The following is a 26,601-nucleotide window of genomic DNA, read 5'->3' as shown; positions in this document are numbered from 1 at the left end:
AAGTCCTCGAGACAATGATTCTCACTGATGACAACTGAACTCCAGTAACCCGGCAATCTCTGTTACCTCTTCAACCTAACTGAATCCTAATTCAATGATTTTTGATAAACTTCCTGTTTACAAACCTTCCTTTAATGATCATAATCTTCTCTACCTTCCTTATATCTGGTTATATTCACATTCTTCAGTTGTTTTTTAAACTGAGTCCCATCTTTTGGTAAAAAGTTCACGTAAAATTAAAACTCAAGCCATCAAGAGCTAAGTGATTTACTCTAATAAAATTATTTTAAAAGCCATTACGTGGAATATGAAGATAAAATGCTTTAAAACTCAAGAGTAATTCAATCAACAAACACCACTGAGTTCTAACACTTTCCCCCAAATATATAATTACTGGCTATGCCCCAAACACAGATAATTCTTTTTATCACACGGATCACACTGACGTGGTGAGCCTTAGACACAGTATACCCTGATGTCCAAGAGCACTGCCTACACCGCTGGTTAGCAATTAGATGAATGTCTGTTATTGACAATGAAAAAACTTCTATGGTTTAACAATGTAATTTTGTGTATATTAGTTATGTTCTCTCACCTTAAAAACAAATGCCTCCCTTGACCCTACTTCTCCTGTCATCTTCATCTCTATCCCGATGTTCCCTTATGCAATCAAAGCTCTACAGAAAGAGTTGCCTAGACTTGTCTCCGATTCCTTTCCTCTAAAACACACTGTAATCAAAGTTTTGACCTCATCACTCCACCAGAACTACTCTTCACAAGGTTATCAATGGCCTTGTTAAATATAACGTGAATTCCCAGACTTCATCATACTAGACCTATGGACAGCATTTGAAATAGCTGACTCTCTTCCTTGACAAACTTTTCTCCCTTGGCTTCCGGGACATGAAATTCTCTTGGTTTCCTTTCCTCAAGGATAAATCCTCCTTCTCTATTCTATAATTCAATATTGAACCGTCCTAGAACTCAGGACTTAGCCCCCCTCTGTATACACCCTCCTGTGGTGATCCCATCCTGGCTTTAAGTATTATTCTTCATGTTAACAACTTCCAAATACATAGCTTCCCAAGTTCAGACTTGCATATCCAAGTATTTTCAATTGTACATCTAACAGATCTCTCAAACTCAAAACAGCTTAAACCTGAACTCTCTTTTAACCCTAAATCTGCCTCACCCACAAGCTACCATCTCAGCTGAATGCAAATCCATCATGATTTCAGTCCCCAAACATTGGAGTTGAATTGGACTCCTATCTTTCTTTCATGTCCTCCATTCAATTCATCAGGAAATCCTAATGGCTCTATTTTTAGAATACATATAGGGCCCAACCAGTTCACAGCACTTCTACTGCTACTACCCTGATCCCTGATCTGAAGCACTGCCCCCTCTCACCTACATAACTACAACAGCTTCATAACAAGTCTCTCTGTTTCCATCCTTAGAGCTCTATAGTCTGTTCTCAGCAAAAATCCATTTTTTGGGTCATTAACAAAGCTCTTTAAAATTCTTTGAGGGTCTACTATGTACCAGTCAGAATAATCCTTTCACAATATGTCAGATCATGCCACATCTTCCCCCAAATCCGCCAATGCTTCTTTTCACTTGTGGTTAAAATCAAAGTTGTTACAATTACCTCAACAAACCCATTACCTCTCTGATCTTATCTAACTATTCTCTCCCTTCAACCATTCCAGTCATATTGGCTTCCTCACTGTTCCACAAACACCAAGGCACCCTCTTGCCTTTGCATTGGCTGTTCCCTCCACCTGGAAGTTCTTCCTTGAGGACTCTGTTGTCTCCCCCACCTCCAAGTCTTTGTAATTGTCTAACCTCCTCAATGAGGCCTATTAGCTGACCCTACAGAATTCTGAATATAGTTTTTTCCCTGCTATGAACCATTTTTCTTTTGTCCTTTGCAGTTATCACCTTCTATCTCCATGATGTGCTTATTTATAATGCTTACTATTTGTTTCCCTGTACTCCTAAAATATAAACTCCATGAGGCCTGAGAGCACTGTTTTGCTCACTGAGGTATCCCAAGCACCTACAACAATGCCTGCCACATAAGAGATGTACGATATACATTTACTGAGTGAATTTCACTCTTATTAATAATGGCCATATGAGGAAAGTGTTATATAGTCTCATCCTATTTAGTAGATGGAAAAGTTGTAAGATTAGGGGCAGGGAGAGTAAAGAAGACTAAGTTTTTTGTCCAAGATCATCATGCCATTGTCAAGTTGCAAAGATGGAATGTAAACCAGTATCTGTGAACTTTCCAAATACCAGGGCAGTAAATAATTTAACAAACCATTTAAAAAAAAATCCCCCAAATATATAGTTAAGCAAAATTTCTTTTAACGTTAAATATTATATTTATTGTTCACTATATCCTTATAAAAGTCTTTTGATTTAAAAATATTGTTTACTTTTCTTCACTGTTGGGCAAGTTGACCTGTATTAGCCCTTAACAGAGGAGAAGAATCAAACTTTATGAGGCTTTAATATAAAAGTAAATTCTGTTCTGTCTAAACCACATTCTCTGGGTTTTTAAGACCTTTTATTAAGCAGACAAGACACTGCTTCTTTTTTCCTGATTGTGATTCAATTCTCTGTTTATATGATTGTTAAATTTAGGAAAAGGTTTAAGACAGGATATTTTCAGCTGAGAAATGATAAACCTTTAAGAAACAAACTTACACATGGAAGGGTTCTGTGATGGTTAATTTCATGTGTCAAGTGGTTAGCCCACAATACTCAAATATTTAGTCAAACATTATTTTAGATCTTTCTGTAAAGGTATTTTTTAGATGAGAGTAACATTTAAATCAATAGACTTTCAGTACAGCCAATTACCCTCAATAATGTGGTAAGCCACATCTTTTTTTATGTTATTTTTTTATTTTTGAGAGACAGAGTGAGACAGAGCACAAATGGGGGAGGAGCAGAGAGAGAGGGAGACACAGAATCTGAAGCAGGTTTCAGCCTCTGAGCTGTCAGCACAGACCCTGACGTGGGGCTCGAATTCACAGACCGTGAGATCATGACCTGAGCCGAATCAGATGCTTAATTCACTGAGCCACCCAGGTATCCCGTGGCGAGCTACATCTAATCAGCCAAAGGACTTAATAAAATCTGACCTCCCTTCAGCAAGAAGAAATTCTGTCAGCAGACTATCTTTGGACTTGAACTGCAACTCTCCCCTGAATCTCCAGTCTGCCAGCCTACCCCATCAGATTTTGGACTCATCAAGTCTCCACAATCATGTGAGCCAATTCCTTAAAATAAACCCTTCTTTCTCTCTCTCCTTCTCTTTCTATATATATCCTGTTTGTACTATATCTCTGAAGACGTCCAATACAGGTTCACAAACAAAACTGTTTCTTCGTTCAAGAGTTATTAGTGCATTAAAAACACTCAGGAACCTATGAGTCAGACCAGTGTTAATTATCTAGTGTTTTCCTATCAATAAAACACTAAAAGTGCTATTCGCAAGGTTGAAACAAACAAACTAACAAACAAACATCTGGGATTCAATGCCATTATTGACCCTCGAGAGTTGGGATATCTGCTTTACCACACAGTAAAAATATATCACATACTAATAATAATTCTAGAGTTGCAAGTTTTTTTCTTTTTGGCCCAAGGAATCTTTAGTTCAAAAGAAACCATTCTTAGAATCCACCAATGTTAAAGTCATTAAAGAAGAGGTAGCTTGATATAAACAAGGTTAGGAAACTTTTCCAGTCCTCCTCCTAAAAAAATAAGAAGTCTCTGAGGGAAGCTGAGGTACCATGAGGTGCTACAGAACTAAGTCTGAAAACCCATCTAACTGCCTTGTCCCCAGTAAGTCCTGTGTTTCCACCACCGCCATCCATTTTACAGAAAAAGAGATTAAATGATTTGGCCAAGCCTGCAAAATTAGCTAGTAGCCAAACTGAGGCCTTCTAACTTTGCCCTTTATTATTCTGACTATAGATGAAAATGTTTTAAACATTAAAAGCTATCTTTCTAAAGTGTGCAAAATACTTTACCTGCACAATGTAGCAGGTTATCAGAAGAAAAAGAACAAACCCAAAATAGAACCTTGTGGTAGGGTTCATATTGGCACATATGCTTCTCTGCCACCACTCCTGCTGACTTAATCACTCCTATGAGGAGAGGAAGAATATGAGCCTTCATTTGCCTGTAATATTGGCTCTACATTAATGATGGAAGTAGATTTTGTCCAGCACTCACAGAACAGCAAATTAGAGCAATGAAATATAAATTAAATTTTAATTATTTATTTCTAGACAATACATCTTCGGTAAAAGCTGCCCTTGAAACAGGACATAAAAATATTTATATGCGACTTTGCGAAAAATGACATTTTTACTTTGAAACAGAAATATGAGCAGTTCAATGGACATGAATGGACAAACAGGGTTATCTTCTCTCTTTACTGACAGAGCAGTAAACATTAAACGGCTTATTCCAAGTTACACAGAAAAATGGCAGTGTCAAGATATCATCTAAGGTTCTAACTCTATTAGAGTGTGAACCCTAGAGGGCAGAGCCTCTTTTGAATCCCCTGTTGCCAGCACACGGCACAGGACCATGCACATCACTGGGGCTGATGCTTCTATCAGAGCACATGCTCTGAACAAGCATCAGGAGAACTAATGTATTTAATGAAGAGGCAAAATGATAAATGGATAGCAGCTCCCTTTCAGATCACAAACAAGGCTATAGTGTAACGAAGACTAAGAATGAAAGAGTTACAACAAAATACTCAACCACAGACTATAAGTCAACAGCACAGACTGACGTTGTCAATCTTTCAGACGACCATCTCCACTTTAACCTTCCCACTACTTGAAGAATCGCAGTAGTCGGCATCACCCAGTCCCATTTTCTGATCATTGACTTTTATATTCCTGATCACAAATCTTGAGGAACTCTCTATTAAAAAAACTTGCAGCTTCTCCCACAAGTGATCAAAATCATACAAACCTCTGTCAGTTGTTTCAATTGGCCTTTATTTTCACTCAATTCTTCTAATAGGTCATTCTTTTTCACTTGCAGTTCAGAGATTTCCTTTCTTAATGGATTTACTAGTTCATAGAACCGAATCTTTAAAAACAAAAAACCAAGTTAATAAGCCATTTTAGAATCCAAGTTACCATTGAAATTAGCTAATTTATAGTACCCTCAATTATCAGTAATAAAAATATGAAAGTAACAAAAGGAAAAGTGTTAAAAAGCTTCAGAATATATACCCGTACAATAAACATTTGTTTGTACAAAACAGAAACAAGACCATTGTTAACTGACTTTGACCACTAACATTAAGCCTTGATGTCCGATTCAGTTTCCTCAAAGTCTAGATTATCTGTAATTCTCCATCCCTGGCACAGTCTCTCTTCTCCTCTATCTATACTCCATTTACTACTTATTCTCCATTTCCCACCACTGCTCATTCCACATTATCTGCTTATTACTTCCTGAACACATTATGTGTCCGAGTTTTGCCCTTATTTCCTCTGATAGAGGAATTTTTTCCCACATACAAATGCAGAGCTCATGCTTTCACTCCTTTCAGGTCTCTGATCAAATGTCACCCTATCAGTAAACCCTCCCTAATCCTCCTAACCTGATTTAAAATAGTATCCCCACCTGGTGGCAGTTTCTATTCTCACCCCTGCTCTTTTCTCCATAGCATTTACGACAAACATTCTATGTATTACTTTTAATTTATCGTCTATAATGCTCCACTCCTATAGGCAGGAATTTTTGCCTAGTTTGTACATTGCTCTATCTTTATTGCCTAAACATATGGTGAGCCTACATCCTAGGCTCTTGGGGAAGCTCTACTGCTACCACAGCAGTGTAAGCGATAATCAGGATGAATCAGGGGGTATCTTTCATATCACTACTTCCATTCAGTTCAGATCTCTCTTCTCACTCATAATTCTCAGGGGAATTTGTCTGACCTAATCTAGTAAAGTGTTCCATCTGACAAATTCCTATGAAGTTAAGAAGCCATGAGCACATTTGGAAAGGGTAATTATGCCTATTTATTATATAGGCATGCAGTCTGAAATTCCTTACTATATTGCTGTATTCCAAGAGTACCACATCTGGCAAGAGGCAAGTCCTAAGGTTAGTCCTCAACACAATGAACCTGTGTATAACTAACTAGTTAAGATAATACCGTCTGTGAAAACAAAAGATAACAAAGAACATTAACAAACCAGGGAACAAAATTATGTATAACTGCTATTAGTGGGATAGTTGATACTTAATATGGAAAAAGCCTCAATGACAGCACTTGAGACATCTGTCTTAGTACACTTTGGACAGAAAAAAAATTTATTTAAGCTATATAAATTAAAATATGGACAAAAAAGTAACACTTCTTTTTAGAAGAAATCATTAATCTGGAAACCTTATGCAAATGAGAACCAAGAGTAGCAATCACCACTCTGGCAAAAATGATACTACATTCTAAGCACAGTGCTAAGCATTTTACATACATATTCACAGTGAATCTTCACAATTACCTCAGCAGAAAAGCACTATTAATATTACAAACCCTTTTACGTATGAAAAAGTTCAAGCCTCTAAGGGTGAAATAACATGTATAGATCACAAACCAGAAGTTTTCGATGTGTGGTTTAGGAGCCCCTCGTAACCACTCTGCCACTTTGAGACCCTTTCAGGGAATTGATGAAAGATGAATGAAAGATGAAAACTATTTTTCTGGTTATACTAAGATTTTTTTTTTGCCTGTTTTACTCTTGTTCTCTTATGCTTGTTCAGTGATGTTTGCCAGTGGCTATCTAATGTGTGATGAGATCATCGCCTTTAAGGCTAATGGAATATGCGCTTATGTATTCCTGTGTTTTGAAAATGTCTCAGATTAATTTCCACTATGGTAAACACTAATAGATATAACCCATATAAACAAAAGCTCCTTGGGGTCTTCAGTAATTTTGAGAGTGTAAAGGGATACTGACATTAAAAAATTTGAGACTACTGCCATAGATGAATCCTATGTATAGATTTGTTTAACCAACACTGCAAGAGATCCTGAACTATCCCTACCCCCTGGCAACCACTAATCTGTTATCTCTATAATTTTGCATTTTGAGAACATTATAAACTACCAGTTTATGATAAAATGACTCATTTCCATGGACTATGCAGCTATTAACTTCATAGCCCTATTTATTCTTGACCTTGGAGGTCAATGGTCAAGACCCTTTAAAATTTGGTGATCTGAACATCATTCACCATTTTCAGAGCAGGGCCATAAAATAATAAAATTATTAATTGGTACTTCAAAGGTTATGGCTATTACATAAATGGCATATTTTAATTTGAAAATATATGCAGTATTTTTGGGGGGGCGCCCGGGTGGCTCAGTCGGTTAAGTCTCCCACTTTGGCTCAGGTCATGATCTCATAGTTCGTGAGTTTGAGACCCACAAGCACAGAGCACAGAGCTGACAGTTGGAGCCTGGAGCCTGCTTCCAGTTCAGTGTCTCCCTCTCTCTCTGTGCCTCCACTGCTCATGCTCTGTCTGTCTCTCTCTCAAAAATAAATAAACATTAAAAAAATTTTTTTTTAAATACATGCAGTGTTTTTTTAAAAAAGTGATACAACACACTTACAGATACGTATTCAGGAATAGAAAGCTGATCTTCAGGAAAACCTTTTAGTTTCATATATTGCTCCTCTGTCAACTCAAAGTCACGCAGATTTCGACGAATATCTCCCGCCTTCTCCCTTAGCTGAGTATTTGTCTCTTCTAGTTGTTTCTGTCTCAATAAAATCGTTTCCATTTCTTGTTTCATTAGTTCTTGATATTTTCTAAATTAGGAAAGAGTTTATGGCAAGCTTAAAAAAATCTTTGAGATTTAATTTTCTCAAAGATACCTTTTTATAGTAACATAAAATTAGGAAATGAGAAGCTCTGTAGTATTTTTAGCTCCAGCTAAATGCTTATTTACTTCACTAATTAAACATGAAAAGACAATTCTATACTCATTACTAAATGTGTGGCCACATAAATTGTTAAATAGAAAATTGATATTCTTAAAAAATAATTTTCAAAATCAAATTATAAAATTATATATCTACTCTGCTTAAAGTTTTAGTTTTATACATCTGTTTTGGACCCTACTCAATAAAATAATTTTCATTTCTTTTTCTCTAGGTATTCTAAGGTATACCTCTTAAAGATGGCAACGCTGAACCACCATAAAGTATTCATTCAACCCATGAACTAATGAAAACAGTAATCTGTACATAATCATTCTCAAAGAACACATGTAGAAGACATTGCTATCGTTAGTTGCCTATTCCAAAGGTTTTGAGTAGGAAGGGACAATTGATTCTTTCCCCTCCCTACTGTATCACACCCATCAATATACACACATGCTGTTATTATTACTCCTATCCCCCCAAAAAATGAATTGAGACCCCATTTCACTGCCTCCTTTGTTTGGACTTCCATGGAGCAAAACTGCTCACAAGTTGTCTATACTCACTGTCTCTGATGCCCTTCTTTTTAAACCCATGCCAATTAGGTTTTCATCCTTCCTACGGAAATCTCAAGGTCACTAATGACATACAGATTGCTAATGATCAATTCCCAGTTCTTTTCATCTATGACCTAATGATTATTTGACACACTGCTCTCTCCTTCCTTTATACACACTCTCTTCGCCTGGCTTCCAAGTCACTTTACTTTTGTCATTTTTCTCTGGTATTTGCTCCTTCTTCTTTTCTGGTTTGTCTTCATGTTTGGAGTATTTGGCCCTCTTCTCTGTCTATATTCACTACCTTGAGGAATTCATCTAGTCTTATGACTTAAATGTTACCGTCCATATCCTAATGACTTCCAGATATATAGCTCTAGACCAAACTCTTCTATTTACCTACACATGGACTTCTAATAAGACAACGCTAACTGAACACGTCCGAAACTGAACTCCTGCTCTTTGCTCACAAACCTATTCCACTGTGGTTTCCCCATCTTAGTTGACAGCAATTCCACCCTTCATCTATTCAAACCAAAATATTGGCACAATCCTTGACTCCTTATTTTTCTCTTAGCCACATGTAATTCATTAGGACATCCTACCAGCTCTACCTTCAAAATACATTAAAAATCCAACAACTTTTTATCAACATCAGCTATCAAGAGGATTATTGCAGCAGCCTCTCAATTGCCCTCTCAGCATCATTTAATCTGAAAAATGCCTCAAGAATTTGAGTAGAAGTGAACCATTGAATGGAACCTTCAATAGAAGGTTGAATGCAGTGGTTCCCAACGTATTGTCCCCAGACCTACAGCATCAGTATCACCCAAGAACATGATAGAAATACAGGTTCTCAGGGCTCACTCAAATTAGAACATCAGAGGGTGGGGACTAACAGTCCTTCCTAACAAGCTCTCTACACAGTTCTGATGCATACCAAAATTTCAGAACCACTGATCTAACGTGATACTGCCTAGTAACTGGTCAGATAATTTTTAAAAGTATCAGTTAATGAAATCTTTTAATTTTTTTTAATGTTTATTTATTTTTGACAGAGAGAGAGAGAGAGCGAGCAAGCAGGGGAGGGGCAGAAAGAGAGGGAGACACAGAATCTAAAGCTAGCTCCAGGCTCTGAGGTGTCAGCCCAGAGCCTGACACGGGGCTCAAATTCAAAAACTTTGAGATCATGACCTGAGCTGAAGTCAGATGTTTAACCGACTGAGCTACTCAGGCACCCCAATAATGAAATCTTAAAGAAAGAAAAGTACTTTATAAAGTTACTTCTTTTTTTAAAATTTTATTTATTTAAATAATCTCTACACCCAATGTGAGGCTCAAACTCACGAACCTGAGATCAAGAGTCACACGCTCTTATGACTGAGCCAGCCAGGCGCCCCTACACACTCACTTCTAGTTAAAACACAGAAAACAGCATTTACTCGCCAAATTTTCTACGTAGGCTTCAAATTTTTTTAAATATAAAGGTATGCTTTGTTTTTGTGAAAATCATTGTTCATGATTGCCAAGTTCAATTTCTTTAAATTTTTTTTTAATGTTTATTTATTTTTGACAGACAGAGAGAGAGAGAGAGACAGCATGAGTGGGGAGGGGCAGAGAGAGAGGGAGACACAGAATCCGAAGCAGGCTCCAGGCTCTGAGCTGTCAGCACAGAGCCCGACGCGGGGCTCGAACTCACAGACTGCGAGATCATGACCTGAGCCGAAGTCGGAAGTTCAAGCGACTGAGCCACCCAGGCGCCCCTGCCAAGTTCAATTTCTTTACCTTAAAAGACACTTGGTAAGAAATCTGAGAGGATGCTTTTTATGGATTTGATTTTTGTTCCGAACTTTTAAATCTGTCTTGCTTTTATTTACTTTGATTATTTTTTAAAATTACTCACTTTTATTAATTGTCCCAAAGAATTCCTTATAGTTTATACAGAAACAGCATATCTTTCACTGGTTACATCATTCTTACTTAAATTATATAACTGTAGTAAGTACAACCATCACAGACATATTTGATGGTAAACACAATGGACTCTTGGTAAGTAAGTACACAACTGAGCTGAGAGAAAGTATGCAGGCAAAACAGAAGATAATTTAAACTTGCAGAGTTAAATGGGCCACAAGAATTAGTGTGTTTTACAGAGAAAATGAAGAAAGGTTAATCCAGAAAGCATATTAAGTGGTGCGGAGTTTACAGAACTTCCATTGTCATTTATGGCTTACTTACATCAGCACAGTTTGTTGAATGAACGTTGAATTTTGACTTTTTGTATTTTGTGTATTGTATCAAATAACCTACTTTTTTTTGGTTGGCCTGGATGTAAAAATTCTTACCATTACTGACTTAAAATTTCTTCCTTTATTTTAGCTTGCAATCACATGCACGAACAGGTAATGAAATTACTTTTAACGGCTAAATAGGTATTGCTGCTTTTTAAAAACTTTCTTACCTGGCATCCTTCTGTTGAAAAGTCAATTGATTGTCTAATCTCAATGTCAGTAGCTGCTTCTGGTGAAGAGCATCATTAAGTTTCTCCTCTAATTCTTCAATCTTCATAAAAAAGAAAGAGGTAAATTACATGGTCAACTTCCAAATTTATCATTAAGAAATATTTGAAAAATACTAAATGTAAAAAAAAAAAGGCTAAAGATGAATAGAGGTTCCTTTGCAATGGTTGTGTCAACAAATTACAGTCTGTTCATACAAATGGTTTTGAAACTGTGGTTTAAACTGCTGCCACATAAAAGTTTTTTTGCCAGGCTGTCCCATAGTTCTGGATTATTGAGGTCACTGGCTTGAGCCTCTGGGAAAGCTCTTTAATTGAATCCTTTGGCATGTGCCTATTTTCCTATTACCCTTCTCATGTCTGCCTGTAACATGGATACAGTGCCGGAGGTAGATCAGGCATCTGTGAAAACTACACGCTTAAAACAGCTGCAAAAAAGGTTAATAGGAACCTGCGCTTCTAACAATATCAAGGAATAACCATACCAAGCCTAAACTACCTATTTTCAGATTCCTGTTAAAACAGAGAAACAAAATTCTTATCCTGTGTAAGCTACTGTTTCCACAGTTCTGGTCTAGGCAGATATCATTTTCTAAATCACTGGTACTAACAGCTGAACTTAATCCCTAAAACACTGGACAGCTGATCCAACCTTTTTCCACAGCAAAAATACCTATATCATGACATTTGACCTTTCAGGATTACTTGAATGCTTCCAATGACAGGAAGCTCAGTAACTTCAATCAGGCCATTTAAATGTTAATAGCAAAAACAGGTTTATAGTCAGCAGAAATCTGCCTTTCCTGTGACTTCTATTATCAGGGAGTGATAATCTGATGAGGGAAATTTTTTTGTAATGCTAAATAATGAGATGTTCATCTCTTAACCCCAATGCTCAATGTATTGGTAAACTTTAGAGAATAAATAAGTGGCTAAAAATTCTGTTCCTTCAGACTCTAACTTCTTCACAAATTACATCTCTGAAACTGGAATGCATTTTACAATCTCTAGCACGTAACAATTTAACTTGGCAGTTCTTAATCTCAGTGATACAAGTAAGGGTCCACTTTACAATCAAGTTGCCTTGGATTTGATGAATTACAGAAGTGTAATTCTTCTACCGTATAGTATTTTTCCATATATTTGACAGCAAACATCTTACTCCCAACGGGTCTCTAAGCAAAACAACCCTACTGCTCATGGACAAAAAAGCATGGTAATGTAGTGGAGGCAGCTATTCTGGAGAGTAATTTGACAGTACGCTCAGTTTAATTAAGTCTACATATACCCTGTGAGCCAGAAATTCTACTCCTGAGTATACATGCCAAAGAAATGGTCACACAGGTCCAGCAGAGAAATGTCTATAGAAGGCCCATGTTGCATGTGGTGGCAAAGAGTTGGGCGGCATCCTAAGTGCCTATCACTGTGGTAGTGGATGGATAGATTGGTAGACACACACAGAGATAATTATGTTGAAGTTGGAAGCAGAAGACTAGATATACCATAGTAACAATTATGATTTCAAAAGCAGCACTGAGTTGGGAAAAAAAATAAAAACTATGAAAGAGATAAACTCTAAAGCAAAACATGCAATTTACATTTATGTAAAGGAAAAAAATAAGAAAAATACCCATTTTCAAGAACAAATGTTTAAAAAAACCCCATTAAAACGGTTGAATAGAGAAGGGAAATGAGCCATGGGAATAAAAAAAGTACACAAAATAAAAAGTGGCCTTGGGGCGCCTGGGTGACTCAGTCTGTTAAGCATCCTACTCCTGAGCTGGGCTCAGGTCTGATCTCACAGTTCGTGGGATGGAGCTCCATGTCGGGCTCTGTGCTGACAGTGTGCTGACTGAATGAATCCCTGCTTGGGATTCTCTCTCTCCCTCTCTGTCACTCCTGCGTGAGCATGTGCTCTTTCTCGCTCTCTCAAAATAAATAAGTAAACACTGAAGAAAAATAAATGGCCTTGGCAAGGATCAGTGATGATTAGGTGACATAAACTCAGGAATATGCTAATCCGGTTTTCTACATGTGCGGTCCAACTGGAAAACCACAACAATAAAAACTGTACTAAGCACTACGTGGTACAAAAATAATATAGTGGTGAATAAGTATAGTGGCTATAGTTACTTATTTTACTGCAGGTATCATGAGCTATGTACATTGATTAATTGAATCTTCCCAACAACTCCATGAATACTACTATTTTTCTTATTTTACAGAAAATAAGAGAATAACAAAGTTAAGGGATCTGCCCAAGGGCAGACAGAAACAGATAGACAACAGGAAACAATCAACAATAGGAAACTATTGTAACAGATAGAAAACCACTGGACACACTGGTAAAATACCAAGTGACCTAGTCTAGACCAAGTCACCTAAGTAGGTGACTGTACAGACAACCTAAGAACATGTTAGGAGATTCACTAAGAGTATGGGCTTTAGATCTCTTGGTTTGAATCCTACCTGGCTCCATCACTTCCATCTAAATGGCCTTCATATGCTATTAACCACTTGTGATTCTGTTTTATCCAAAGTGAAATGGAGTTCAGTCCCTCATTTAAGAAACAGTTGCATACGTACGACGTGTCAGGAACTGTTTTAAGTGCTGGAGATGATGAGCCACAAGACTACAAAGAAACCCCTGTTCTCATGAACCTTACAGTCCATTAAAAGAGACAGATACCAAAAAAAGTCAGGTAGCTCCTATGAATACACATATAAAGTATAGAAAATAAAATGGGTGAAAAATGAGGATATTATTTTAATAGACAACAGCAACAATAACTAATATCGTGTGCTTTTACCAAATATCAGGAAGTGGGCTAATTTATCATATTGATTCATTTAATGTTAAGGGGCAGGGAAGATCCTCCTAAAAGCACTTACACCTCATAGAGTTGTTGTGAGGTTTAAATGAGGTAACACATGAAAATCTCATAGAACAATGTATGGCCCAGAATAAGCACTCAATAAAAGTTAGCCATTAATGTTTTTAAAAAATGTACCTAAAACGGGGCGCCTGGGTGGCTCAGTCGGTTAAGTGGCCGACTTGGGCCCAGGTCATGATCTTGCGGTCCGTGAGTTCGAGCCCCGCGTCGGGCTCTGTGCTGACAGCTCAGAGCCTGGAGCCTGTTTCAGATTCTGTGTCTCCCTCTCTCTGACCCTCCCCTGTTCATGCTTTGTCTCTCTCTGTCTCAAAAATAAATAAATGTTAATAAAAAAAAAATTAAAAAAACAAAAAATGTACCTAAATTACTTCTTTACTTCATGAAGATGTTGGGGTTTAGGACACCTCATTTTCCTAGAGAGGGATGGTCAACAATTTTTTCTAGTGGCAAGATACTGAAGTATGTTGGTATAATTGGCAAGAGCTAAAATAGGAGGCTGACTTAACAGGAAAGAAAGTGTAAGTGAAACAACAAAATGGGGGCGGGTAGGAAGAGGTGGGATCAAGAGTAAAAGTGGAGAATCTACTGTTGGAAAGAAAAGATTCTTCTCAGAGACAGAAGTAGTAAGAATTAAGAAGTGTCTCCTATCTTTCTGAAATCACTGTAAATTTCTCAGAACTAGTGACAATTTTACCAGGTCTTACATAAAATACTCCATACCTATAAATAAACACACAAGAGGAAAAAAAAAAAAAAAAAACAAGGACTAAGACATCCCTTCTTATTTGGCAAAAACCACTTGTTAAACACTATGGTAACTGAAATTCCACTTGGTTCTAAGACACACTAACTATCATACAGAAACATATCAAAGAAACCAAATCCCCTGGACAGAGGACTATACAGACTCACTAACCTAATTATGATCTTGATTGTCCCTATCAAACTAGTTACATCAGGGTTAATTCTCAATGAAGCAGAAAACAACTTGGCTGGAAAAAACACCTAAAAAGACATACCTCACACATGCTAGATTCAAAAAATTGGGTTTACAGAGGCAATTCATCCCTGCCCAACTTCAAATCATCCCCTCCTTCAGGGCTTTTTGTTCAGTACACAGCAATATAATTCACATCCTCTCTCCTTCCAGAAATTTTTTTTTTTTAACTATGCAAGAAAATATAACTTACTTCTTGAAATGATAAGCATATCAAGTTCAGATTACATATGCGTAATTTTAATTCTCATTTATCTGTAGTTTGAAGACAATAAAGCACACAGGTAACAAAAATTACACCAAATCTTACCTTTGTAAGATAATCCACTTTCAAGTTGTCTATCATCATATTTTTCTGGGATAGTTCTATTTTCAGTAACTGAATATTATGAAGTAGTTCTTTACGTTCAATTAGTTGCTGGGTGATTTTAATTTTCCCATCTCGTTCTTCTGATGATGAAATATCGTCTGTAGGAATTGTTGTTTCTAGACTAATATCTTCAGATTCCAGAGAGCTAGAGATGTTCACCTTTTTTGATGCCTTGGCAATTTTTCGAGACATCTTTTTTATGGGTCAGTTTTCTTCTCCAGTTCTATTTCAATTTTCTGAGGGTTAAAAATATTTATTTAAATGTACTCAAACATTCTTTTTTTTTAAAAATTTTTTTTCAACGTTTTTTATTTATTTTTGGGACAGAGAGAGACAGAGCATGAACGGAGGAGGGGCAGAGAGAGAGGGAGACACAGAATCGGAAACAGGCTCCAGGCTCCGAGCCATCAGCCCAAAGCCTGACGCGGGGCTCGAACTCACGGACCGCGAGATCGTGACCTGGCTGAAGTCGGTCGCTTAACCGACTGCGCCACCCAGGCGCCCCTGTACTCAAACATTCTTAATGGAAAGCATAAAGAATACTAAAGAGACACTAAGGATGCCTAAGTAATTATTAGACAATCTGGAGGACCCCTCATCTAGGACAGATTAGTAAACTATGGCTCAAGTCAAACATTAAGCTCATTAAGCCTGACTATGAATTTGCGCTTGATGAATAAAAAACCCTGGTCCTGGGGGCCGGAATCTTACTTGGAGGAAACAAAGAAATCTTGGACATAAAGGATAAAAGCCATAAGTGAGTAGTACCCAGGAACACTACCAATAAAAGGAGCACGCATTCAAGATGAGATTAGCCACTTCTGAGTTGATTGGTGGAAGGTTATATAGAAGTAGGATTTAGAGTAGTAAAAGGAAAAAAAAAAAACATGTAGGAATTAAGGTTGGCGAATATACCCAACATCAGAAGATAGTAGTCGTTCGGCTGGGGCCAAGTCTTTCTGAATTTGAGTAGGACTCGCCCCATCCCTCATATACAAACACACATACGACCTTAATAATCGAGATTCCAGAGAATCCTCAAGTGTCAAAATGTGTCCGAAATTTACTCCACAATGAGGCAACACTGAAGACTTTTAAAAAATGGGAAGACAGTGAAATAAATACGTTTTAATAGACTTCCAGATAGAATAAAAACAAGAATGTAGAAAAGAAAAATTCAAGTGTTTTAAATCGAATTTCTTACCCTTTCACAAGGGTTTTAGAAATTCTCGTGTTTTAATACTAAACGACATAATAAGTTATTTACGGTACTACAGATATCAGCTTTTCTAAACTGAATGATCAGAAAAAAAGATGTATGGAGGGGAAACGGCACCACCACTCCTTTCAAAGGAAAGAGGGTAAAGAAAGGCGAAATCAGAGAGAGGCAACATCTGGGTTACAAAGGACCAGCGCCTGGGACTGCCCACACGTGCGACAGTGAAGAAAAACCAAGCCTGGCAGCCTAGGATTCCCTACCCCGCGCGGGAAAGGAAGGGCCAGCGACGCGCTACCTCGAAAGCTTCAAATTACTCCACGTCGAAGGCTGGACCAGCCACCCACCCACCGCGTCCACTTCAAGGACCTGAAAGCGTCTCGGAACTGAAGCTCAGGTTGCAGCCCCTCAACGGGGAATCTCAGGTCGGAGACCGTTAGGACCCGTCACCAAGACAACCACTTCCGCGCCCCGAGGAGGACGGAGGAAGCGGCAGCGTACAGTCGCCGGAACTCAGACTGGATCCACCCCGACGCGAGAAGCAACGCATGCTGGGAGCTGTGGTCCACAGGAGGGTCCCGCCTAGATCGTGGGTGGAAATGGCTCCGAGATCTGCCAATCCTCCCGAGCTTCTAGTTTTTGCCCAATCCTCGCAGCCCTCAGAGAGCCAACCAATGTCAGCCTCGACGTTTTCCCGCGAGAGGTATTTACTAATACCCTGGAGCGGGAAGGGGTGAACTTCGGGGTAAAGTACAGTCGTGCGGTAGGGCTTCTGCTTGTTACTCTTCACCGGAAGAGCGCGGTAAGGGTCGGGATTCTGCGCTGCCAGCAAGATGCTCAAGTCCAAGACTTTCTTAAAAAAGACGCGGGCAGGTGGCGTGATGAAGATCGTGCGCGAGCATTACTTGCGGGACGACATCGGCTGCGGCGCGCCCGGGTGCGCGGCGTGCGGCAGTGCCCACGAGGGGCCGGTCCTCGAGCCGCAGCCCCTGGATCCGGCGAGCAGCCTGTGCCCCTGGCCGCACTACTTGCTTCCTGACACCAATGTGCTGCTGCATCAGGTGCGTCCGAGGGTGGGAGATCCGGGGTCATTTCGGCACCACCAGGAGAAGGGGGTGTGACAGAATAGGGAAATTGAGGCCCAAGGAGGCGCGTCTTGGAAAAACATTACCTACTTAGGGAGAGGCAGACCCTTGCCTCCTGTCCCCCAGGCCAAGGTTCTTTTCTTTGTATTGTGGGGTTTTTTTGTGTGTGGGTTTTTTTTTTTTTTTTTGAGTTCTTGGAGTCATAAGAATTTTAGGTTATTTTTCTAACTCCTGGTGTCTCTTCTGCCTTAGATTTTAAGAGTCTGGAGGCCGGGGACCTGGGCTTCTGTGGCCTCCAGCCTGCGACTCCCAGGCAGCTTGTAAGTGCCTACGAATGAAAACCATGTGGGCCAACGTATTTATTTATTAACGGTCTTAATTCTACGAAGTTTTGTATTTAGTCTGTTTAATATGTGCTATTCTCTAATAGACCCGAAGGGTTTTCTGTAGCAAAATAGCTCCTTAGTTTAACGTATATTTAGTGTTTATTTTTTTAAATCGACACAGTTTTATGTTTGGCAGAAACAGCTTATCAGTGAACATAGGAAAGTTTAATTTTACTTATTTTTTCATTCTTTTAAGATCGATGTTCTTGAAGACCCAGCTATCAGGAATGTAATTGTACTGCAAACAGTTCTGCAAGAAGTGAGAAATCGGAGTGCTCCTGTATATAAACGAATCCGAGATGTGACTAATAACCAGGAGAAGCATTTCTATACGTTCACTAATGAGCACCATAGGTAGGGGAAATTTTTATGTTAATTACCAGAAAACCATACAATTGGCTAAATTTGGGGAAGAGTTCCTGGCAGTAACCGTGACATTGTCAGAAAACATGTGGTAAGTTTCATACTTATGGGAGTGTTATTTGATTGTTACACAGTTGTACAGATATAATGCTCAGTGGACCTCACTAAGGTCATATAGTCATTGATTAGTTCAAACCTAGAACTAAGGTCTCTGGACTCCTAGGGTGCAGTCAGTACTTTTGTTTCCAAAACGTTTTCATTTTGAGTTGGTTCTCATGAGTTGAGCAATAAGAATCTTGGAAGATGATGGGGTGCCTGGGTGGTTCAGTCGGTTAAGCGGCTGACTTCGGCTCAGGTCATGATCTCACGGTCCGTGGGTTCGAGCCCAGCGTCGGGCTCTGTGCTGACAGCTCAGAGCCTGGAGCCTGCTTCGGATTCTGTGTCTCCCTCTCTCTCTGCCCCTCCCTGGCTCGTGCTCAGTCTCTTCTCTCTCTCAAAAATAAAAACATTAAAAAAATTTTTTTCAAAGAATCTTAGAAGATGAGATTTTCCTAGGTTCCTAGAATACTGTGTTATTTGATGTCAACATAGATTGATAAAATGTAAGAGTTTATGAAAGAGAGGTTTAACAATATAAAGCAGATTTATTGATGGGTTTTTAAAAGTTAAACTAATACCTTATAACTGATCACATTGAAGAAGATAAGGTTAAGAAACAGACTTCTTTGTTGTATTTCAGATTTACACCCTTTCAGCATAAGGGTGTGAAAATAAATTGCTACTTCTCCCCCCCCCCCCATTTATTGTTATTTGTTTTGTTACATAAATAATCTGGGTTGACGTATAGTGTACTTTTACTACATTAAGGCTTCTCAACCTTCCTTAGCACTGTTGATATTTTGGACTGAATAATTCTTTATTGTGAATAGGCTGTCTTTTACATCATAGGATGTTTAGCATTATCATGTGCTGCTACATGCCTGTAGTGACCCCCAGTCCCCCTCTATTCACAGAGTTGTAACAACCCAGAATGTTTCCAGACATTGTCAAATGTTCCTGGGCAGCAAAATCACCCTCAGTAGATTAGACGGTAGAATTCTGGTAATGAAATCTCATCGGAATATGCATATTTGAAAATACTTAATTTCTCAATTTTCTCTTTTTTATTTATTTTTTTAAATTTATATTCAAGTTAGTTAACACACAGTGTAGTCCTGGCTTCAGGAGTAGAACCCAGTGTTTCATCTCTTACATATGACACCCAGCACTCATCCCCAAAAATGTTCTCCTTAATGCCCGTCAACCATTTAACCCACCCCTCCAGCAACCCTCAGTTTGTTCTCTGTATTTAAAATTTTCTTATGGTTTGCCTCCCTCTGTTTTTATCTTGTTTTTTTCCTTCTCTTTATTTTTATAGCGCCAATTTAGGTATTATTCTTGTAAAAATCATTGGTAAAGCACTTATAGTCATCTTATTCTTAGCTTTTTGAAATTCAGAAAATTTACTTGTTTTTCAGTGCAGAAAGACCAAGTTTTTGTGGAGCATTATCATCAGATTCTTCATCAGAGGTTAGCAGTTTTTCTGCCTAAGTGCAATGAATATAGCTTAGCAATACTGGAGTTGGTGGGAAGAATCTTAGGACACTTGGGCAAATCTCATCCAAGATTCTATTGCTCAAGTCAAGCTAAAACCAATTCAGAAATTAATGACTGTGTCTAACTAATAAGCTTAAAGCATTAGCAGGGGCATTTAATGGTGAGGAATGAAGCAGTTCTAAAAACTATTAATACAAGTCTAAGATTCTAAAATTGAATCTATTACTTGTAAGTACTAAAAGTTTTGAGCTAAATTTTGTTATTTAAATTTGGCTTTGAAAAGCAATTTTAAGGAAATAAGTATGCCAACATATTTGGGAATTTAGAGTGGATAGAGTAGGAAGGAATATTCAGTCATTATTTGTATGTGGTCTTTCAATCTTTAGATAACCTCTTCCATTTTATTAAGTGCTTACTGTTGGTAATTTATATGTGTTGTGTATTTAATGACTGTAGAATCATATGATTAGAACATCCTCTTTGTAGCTTTTGAGAATTACTGTTAATCTATACTTTAAATAATATCTTATCAAACCTGCAAAGTTTTATTATAGTTTTTACAATAAATTATTATTTCAGATCTCAATCTAAAATATAAATTCTGCTCTTGAATATTTTTTGTGAAATAAAATTGTTTTAGCCTTTTTATAGTTTCATTAATAACATGATTGTCTTATTTTTCAAGCAATCATTGTCTTAAAAACTATAAGGTTCTCATACATTTCCTGAGGCACGAATCTGAATGCACTCAAGAGGAAAATACATACCATGGACTTTTAAGTTTACCATATATGTCCTAAGCCTTTGTATATTATTTCTATTGGTTTTCATTTATTTCATTTTCTCCTTTGTATTTAGAGAAACTTATGTAGAACAGGAACAGGGAGAAAATGCTAATGACAGAAATGATAGAGCTATTCGAGTAGCAGCAAAATGGTACAATGAACATTTGAAGAAAATGTCAGCAGAGAATCACCTGCAAGTTATCTTCATAACAAATGACAAGAAAAACAAAGAAAAAGCCATAGAAGAAGGAATACCAGCTTTCACTTGTAAGTCTAAATGTAGAAACTGTTAATTTTTTTTTTTAGTTTATCTGTTGTTTTTTTGTTTTTTGTTTTTTTAAATTTTTTTTTAATGTTTATTTTTGAGAGAGAGAGAGAGACAGAGTGTAAGCGGGGGAGGGGCAGAGAGAGAGAGAGGGAGACACAGAATCCAAAGCAGGCTCCAGGCTCTGAGCTGTTAGCACAGAACCTGACGCAGGACTCGAACTCACAAACTGCGAGATCTTGACCTGAGCCGAAGTCGGACGCTTAACTGACTGAGCCACCTAGGCGCCCCTCTTCATTTGGTTTTGAGAGAGGGAGAGCACGTGCCAGTGGAGGAAGGGCAGAGAGAGAGGGAGACCCCAAGCAGGCTCAGCACTGTGAGTGCAGAGAGTCCAATGCAGAGCTCGAACCCACAAACTGTGAGATCATGACCTGAGCTGAAATCGAGTGAGACATGTAACCAGCTGAGCCAGTCAGATGCCCTGAAGCTGTTAATTTTTATAGGCATTTGCAAATATGAACTACCATCAGACCCTTGGTCAGATGGTCACTTGAATATTTAATATTTTCATGTTTCTATATAACTTCATGTGATATTTTGCATTTTTAAATTTCTCAGCATTTCTCAGCCAAGTAAGTTGTGGTGGCCAGTGGCTGGTAACTTTCCCCATCACCCTTTGTACTTGGTTTTGCAATAAAAACTCATAGATATGCTTAACCTGATACTTCTGCTTAGACATGACCATATCAACAGATGCAGGTTTAAAAAAGAATTGATAGATGTAATATCATAAACAATATTATTCATGTTTTCTTATCTAAAAAAATCACTTGATTTTATTGAGAACAACAAAACTTACTTTTCAGGTGAAGAATATGTAAAAAGCCTAACTGCTAACCCAGAACTCATAGATCGTCTTGCTTGTTTGTCTGAAGAAGGGGTAAGTTTGAGTTTGTTTTATTTTGTTTTTGAAAAGTGAAAGTATTAAAATGGCCACTTTGGGATATTAGATTTACAGTTAAACAAATTTAAAAATTGGAATATCAGTAGGTAAGCTGGAATTAATTAGGAGCTGGGTTATAAACAAGAGTGACTATAATAGGCTTATTAAAATAACATTAAAAAAAATTTTTTTTAATGTTTGTTATTTCTGAGAGGGAAAGAGAGAGCGGGGGAGGAGCAGAGAGAGAGAGGGAGACAGAGGATCCAAAGCAGGCTCTGTGGTAACAGCAGAGAGCCTGATGGGGGCTCGAACTCACGAACCTTGAGATCATGACCTGAGCCGAAGTCTGATGCCCAACCAACTGAGCCACCCAGATGCCTCCGAAAATGCCATTCTTAAAGAAAGACTTTACTTTCTAAACTAGCACTGTTCATTAATACACTCTCAGCAACCTGAGTAGGACCTGTCACATGGTGGCACCATTAGAATGAATGGATAAAGGAATCCATAGTTGGTTTGTGAATAAGGCATAAGTATTTGACCAATAAGGAAGTAATGTGAGTGCAGACAGAGAGCATAAAGCTGTAGCATTAGTCCTGAAGGAAGAAGGGAAGGAACCATAAGAGATAGCACAGGAAGGGTAGGGGCCATCTAACGAAGGTCTAGAATTTATTCTGTAGGTCAGTAATTTTTAAACTATCTTATTCTAAAGGACTGCTATGAAGAGAAAGATAGCAGATAGGATTCTGGGCTTCCTACCTCATAAAGGCAGGCTGAAAGAAATTAAGAGTATATGAGAGTGTGCCTGGGAGGAATGGGGGAGAATGATCAGAAATGTTATTCATTGGAAAGACCATTCTGATTCCAATTTGTAAGATGATGCATTGTATCAAGGGCAAAGTTAGAGGCAGAAAGAGGAATAAAGGGATTCCTACAATAGTGGGATATGGGAGGGCATGCTAAGTGAATCAGTGAACCTCATGGGCACTCACTTCCTTATATGTAAGGTAGATTTAGCAATGACTTCATAGCATGGTTATAAGAGTCAAATGAAATAACAGCATTAATAAAATTCTTATTTCACTGCATGGCACACAGCTACGGTAAATGTAAATGGCAGCTATCGTTATTATAGAAACATTTTATGTGATAGGACATTAGACAGACATCCAGTCTTTCCTTCACCCTGCTTATCTTCAATCATGATTATTTTACAAAACTAAAAGGAAGTGAGAAAATAAAAAGTGGGCTTGATTTTATTTTTTTAGAATATAGATTCAGAGACTGCTCTAACAGGTAGCCACTAGTTGCATCTGGCTGTTTAAGTTTAATTCAGATTTAAATCAGTTTAAATCTCAGTTGCAATACTCACCTTAGAAGTGCTCACACTTGTGTCCCATGGCTACCATATTGGAGATCACAGAAAGCATATTCCTATCTCAAAGTTGTTTTGGATAGTGCTGGTCTAGAAGGAGAAAGAAGTAATCTAACATTGGTAATGTATAATATTTGATCAAGGATTGTTTTACGGTTAGTGTAGGATAGGGTGAAATTCCAGCCAGTTCTGTTGTAATACAACATGTATATTCAAGTTCACTGTGTCATGCAAATTCATGTATTAAAGGCAGCAGAGCTAACGGGAAAATGAGCTTGGGGCACACTCAAAAACTGAGTGAAGTGGTGGAAAGAGAGTTATCTAAATTTGGACAAAAAGTTGTTAGGTACGTGAAGATGATGTGGAATCTGAGGTAACAGATGTTGGAGAGGTGAGTGTGTTTTGCGGGTTCCTGAGCGGCTTTGTTCAGCTAGCTGCAGTTTCCTGTGTTCACCCAGTATTTTTTAATATGTTAGTTGCATCAGAACCCATTCATGTTTTCAAAACAAGCATAGGAGAACTGACTGTACTTAGTACCTAATCCAGATTTGTGATGTCAAGGCTTCCTGGTGCAAGTAATGTCTAAGCTGAGATGTAAAGGATACTAACTAAGCAAATTTGCTTCAAGACAGGGACGTTTTAGTTGAATTATGTTAGGGCATTAACCATGTTAGTAACTGGGGAAGAGCATTTCTTACAGAAGAAGGCTAGCAAGTTCAAAGGCTCTGAGGTTAGAATAAGTTGGCAAGATCCAGAGACAGTGAAAAGTGTGCCTAGGATAGAGTAAGCAAGGGAGAAAATGTTACAAATGAAGTGAACAATAAGGCAGGGACTAGATCACGTAGGATTTAATGAGTCATGGTGAACACCTTAGATTTTAGTCCATGAGTGCTGGACAGAGGTTGAATGGGAGAATAATAAGATCCATCTGGCTGCTCTAAGAGAACAGATTAGAAGCAGGGTCCTCTAGTCAGGATATTTTAGGACTCGGCAGGGTAGAAAATTGGACCATGGTAGTAGCAGTTAAGGTAGTGGGAAGCAGTCAGATATTGGGTATATGTTACAGATAGATGTTTTAGGACTTGGTGTAGATTGGTTGGGGCTATGAAAAATATGGATGACCTTAGGTGTTTTACCTGAGCAACTAGGTGGCTAGTATTGCTTTATTTACACAGGTTGAAGGGAGCGAGTGAGATTGAGTGAAAAATCAGAGGTACGATTTCAGACATTTAAGTTTGAGGTAACTGTTAGAGCTGTCGGGCTTTATGGTATGAGCAGTTGGATATGCAAATCTGTAGCCCTTGAGAGAGTTTAGGACTAGACATACAGACATACTAGAGAGATGAATGTGGATCTCATCAACATACAGGTGGCGTATTAAGCCACAAGACCAAATGAGAATATGTGAGGCCGGGATTGGCATAGACGACTTTTTTTTTTAAATAGGTTTGTTGAAGTATAAGTCCCATACCATGCAACCCATCTATTTAAGATGTACATTTTTTAGTATAGTTACAAGATTGTGCAGCCATCACCACAATCCAATTTTAGAACATTGTCTTCTCTTCCAAAATAAATCCATATCCATTACCACTCGATCTCAGTCTGTCCCTGAAATGCCTTTGCTTTAGCCCCACCCAACTGCTAACCTATCTCTGTAAGCTGTCCCATTTCATGTAAATGGAGTAATGTAAAATGTGGTCTTTCTTGACCGCTTCTGTTTCTCTTTGATACATAGTTAGGTATGTGCAAGTGGACTTGCTTCATTGTATGGTAATTTTACCTTTAACTTTTTGACGATCTGCCAGACTGTTTCCCAGTGTGTGCCGCAGTTTACATTTCTCCCAGCAGTACATGAGAGTTCCAGTTTCTCCATATTCTCACCAGTACATGTTATCTATCTTTTTCATTATAGCCATTTTAAAGAGTGTCAAGTGATACCTCATTGAGGTTTTGATTTAATTTGCATTTCCTTAATAACAGGGTGCTGAACAATTTTTCATGAGCTTATTGGTCATTTGTATATTATGTGTAATATATTTTGTAATTTATATATGTGCATGTACATGTCTAGTCAAATGCTTTGCTTGATATTTAGTTGGGTTGTCTTTTTATTACTGAGTCATAAAGTTTCTTTTTTTATAATCTGGATACAAGTTTCTTATCAGATACATGATCTGCAAATATTTTCTCCCTGGCAAGCTTTTTTGGTAAAGGATCAGATTGTGGATTTTTTTAGCTTTGCAGGCTATATGGTCTCTCTCACAAGTACTCAATTCTGCTGTTGTAGCATGAGAGCAACTATCAATAATAGATAAATGAGTGAGCATGGGTGTGTTCCAATGAAATGTAATTTACCAGAACCAGGCAGCGGGTTGGACTTGGTGCGTGGGCCGTAGTTTGAGCGGCCCTGATATAGGGAAATGAGCGTAGGCTGAATAGAGAAGAGGTCCAAGAGCCCTTGGGCTCTCCAGGAAGAAGTCAGAAACATGAGGGGAACCAGCAAATGAGATACAAGAGGAAAAGCAGGTGAGTGTGAAGTTCTTGGAAGCCCAGTACAGAAAACGTTTCAAGGAGGAGGGGGTGATCATTGTGTCAAATGTTGCTAAGTCAAATTCATGGGAACTGATGATTGGATTTAGCATAATGACATTTGTGGGGGTGGGAGGTACTATCCAGAGTAGTTTTGACAGTCGGGAGGCAGAAGTTTGACTAGAATAGGTGAAAAAAATGGGAAGAGAGGGATTACAGTATTACAACACTTCTGATGCTGCCATGGGAAGGAGAGAAAAGGGGTGGTTTTTGGAGAGTAAGAGGGGTCAAGAGGTTTTGTTGGTATTGTTTTAGGTGGGAAGAAATGACACGATGGGAGGAAATGATCTGAGAATAAATGCGGATAAAGAAGAAAAGAGACTGTAACCAAGTCTTGGGACAGTCCCAACATTTAGTGATCAGGAAAAGGAGAATGCACAGAGGAGCCTAAGTAGGAGCTGCCAGAGAACTGTGACAAACCCAAGGAAGGATGATTTGGATGCTAAAGGGTCTCAGGGAAGGAAAGGTCATTTAAAGAAGTCTTGGTCAGACTGAGAATGGAGCACTGAAGTAGCTGAGACAATGTATTATTAGCGACCTCAACAGTAATGGCTTTCGTTGACTGACAGTGAAACTTGATTATAATGGATTCCTGAGGGTGCGGGTGAAGAAGGAGATACACAGCAATTACAGATAATGCTTTGGTGGCATATTGGTGTCAAGTGGAACGG

The 26,601-nt window shown here is 38.3% G+C and overlaps 2 protein-coding genes across 15 annotated transcripts in view; one reads left to right on the top strand and one right to left on the bottom strand.

Moving 5' to 3' along the window:
* The window catches only part of PIBF1 (progesterone immunomodulatory binding factor 1), a 206,294-nt gene extending 189,084 nt beyond the window's left edge, over positions 1-17,210 (bottom strand). For 5 of the 9 annotated variants that reach the window (XR_006214658.1, XR_006214660.1, XR_006214666.1 and 2 more), the window contains exons 1-5: positions 16,839-17,210; positions 15,265-15,560; positions 11,007-11,107; positions 7,676-7,874; positions 5,014-5,133 (exon numbers count right to left, since the gene is read on the bottom strand). Coding sequence is in view for 5 of the 9 variants with exons in the window: in XM_042978114.1 (XP_042834048.1) it covers positions 5,014-5,133; positions 7,676-7,874; positions 11,007-11,107; positions 15,265-15,516 (672 nt within the window). In the remaining 4 variants the exon portion in view is untranslated. The remainder of the gene's footprint in view (positions 1-5,013; positions 5,134-7,675; positions 7,875-11,006; positions 11,108-15,264; positions 15,561-16,838) is intronic. The other 4 variants (XR_006214661.1, XM_007075100.3, XM_042978134.1 and 1 more) reach the window with 2 other exon arrangements.
* Positions 17,211-17,227: 17 nt separating this feature from the next.
* The window catches only part of DIS3 (DIS3 homolog, exosome endoribonuclease and 3'-5' exoribonuclease), a 30,815-nt gene continuing 21,441 nt past the window's right edge, over positions 17,228-26,601 (top strand). For 2 of the 6 annotated variants that reach the window (XR_006214637.1, XM_007075116.2), the window contains exons 1-4: positions 17,280-17,601; positions 18,208-18,365; positions 20,829-21,022; positions 21,887-21,960. Coding sequence is in view for 5 of the 6 variants with exons in the window: in XM_007075116.2 (XP_007075178.2) it covers positions 17,374-17,601; positions 18,208-18,365; positions 20,829-21,022; positions 21,887-21,960 (654 nt within the window). In the remaining variant the exon portion in view is untranslated. Of the gene's footprint in view, positions 17,244-17,279; positions 17,602-17,877; positions 17,946-18,207; positions 18,366-19,898; positions 19,944-20,828; positions 21,023-21,886; positions 21,961-26,601 lie in introns of those variants that run through there. The other 4 variants (XM_042978096.1, XM_042978101.1, XM_042978088.1 and 1 more) reach the window with 4 other exon arrangements.

Source organism: Panthera tigris, chromosome A1 (genome assembly GCF_018350195.1).
Source record: "Panthera tigris isolate Pti1 chromosome A1, P.tigris_Pti1_mat1.1, whole genome shotgun sequence".
Lineage (NCBI taxonomy): Eukaryota > Metazoa > Chordata > Mammalia > Carnivora > Felidae > Panthera > Panthera tigris.
This window is presented reverse-complemented; position numbering and strand designations above follow the sequence as displayed.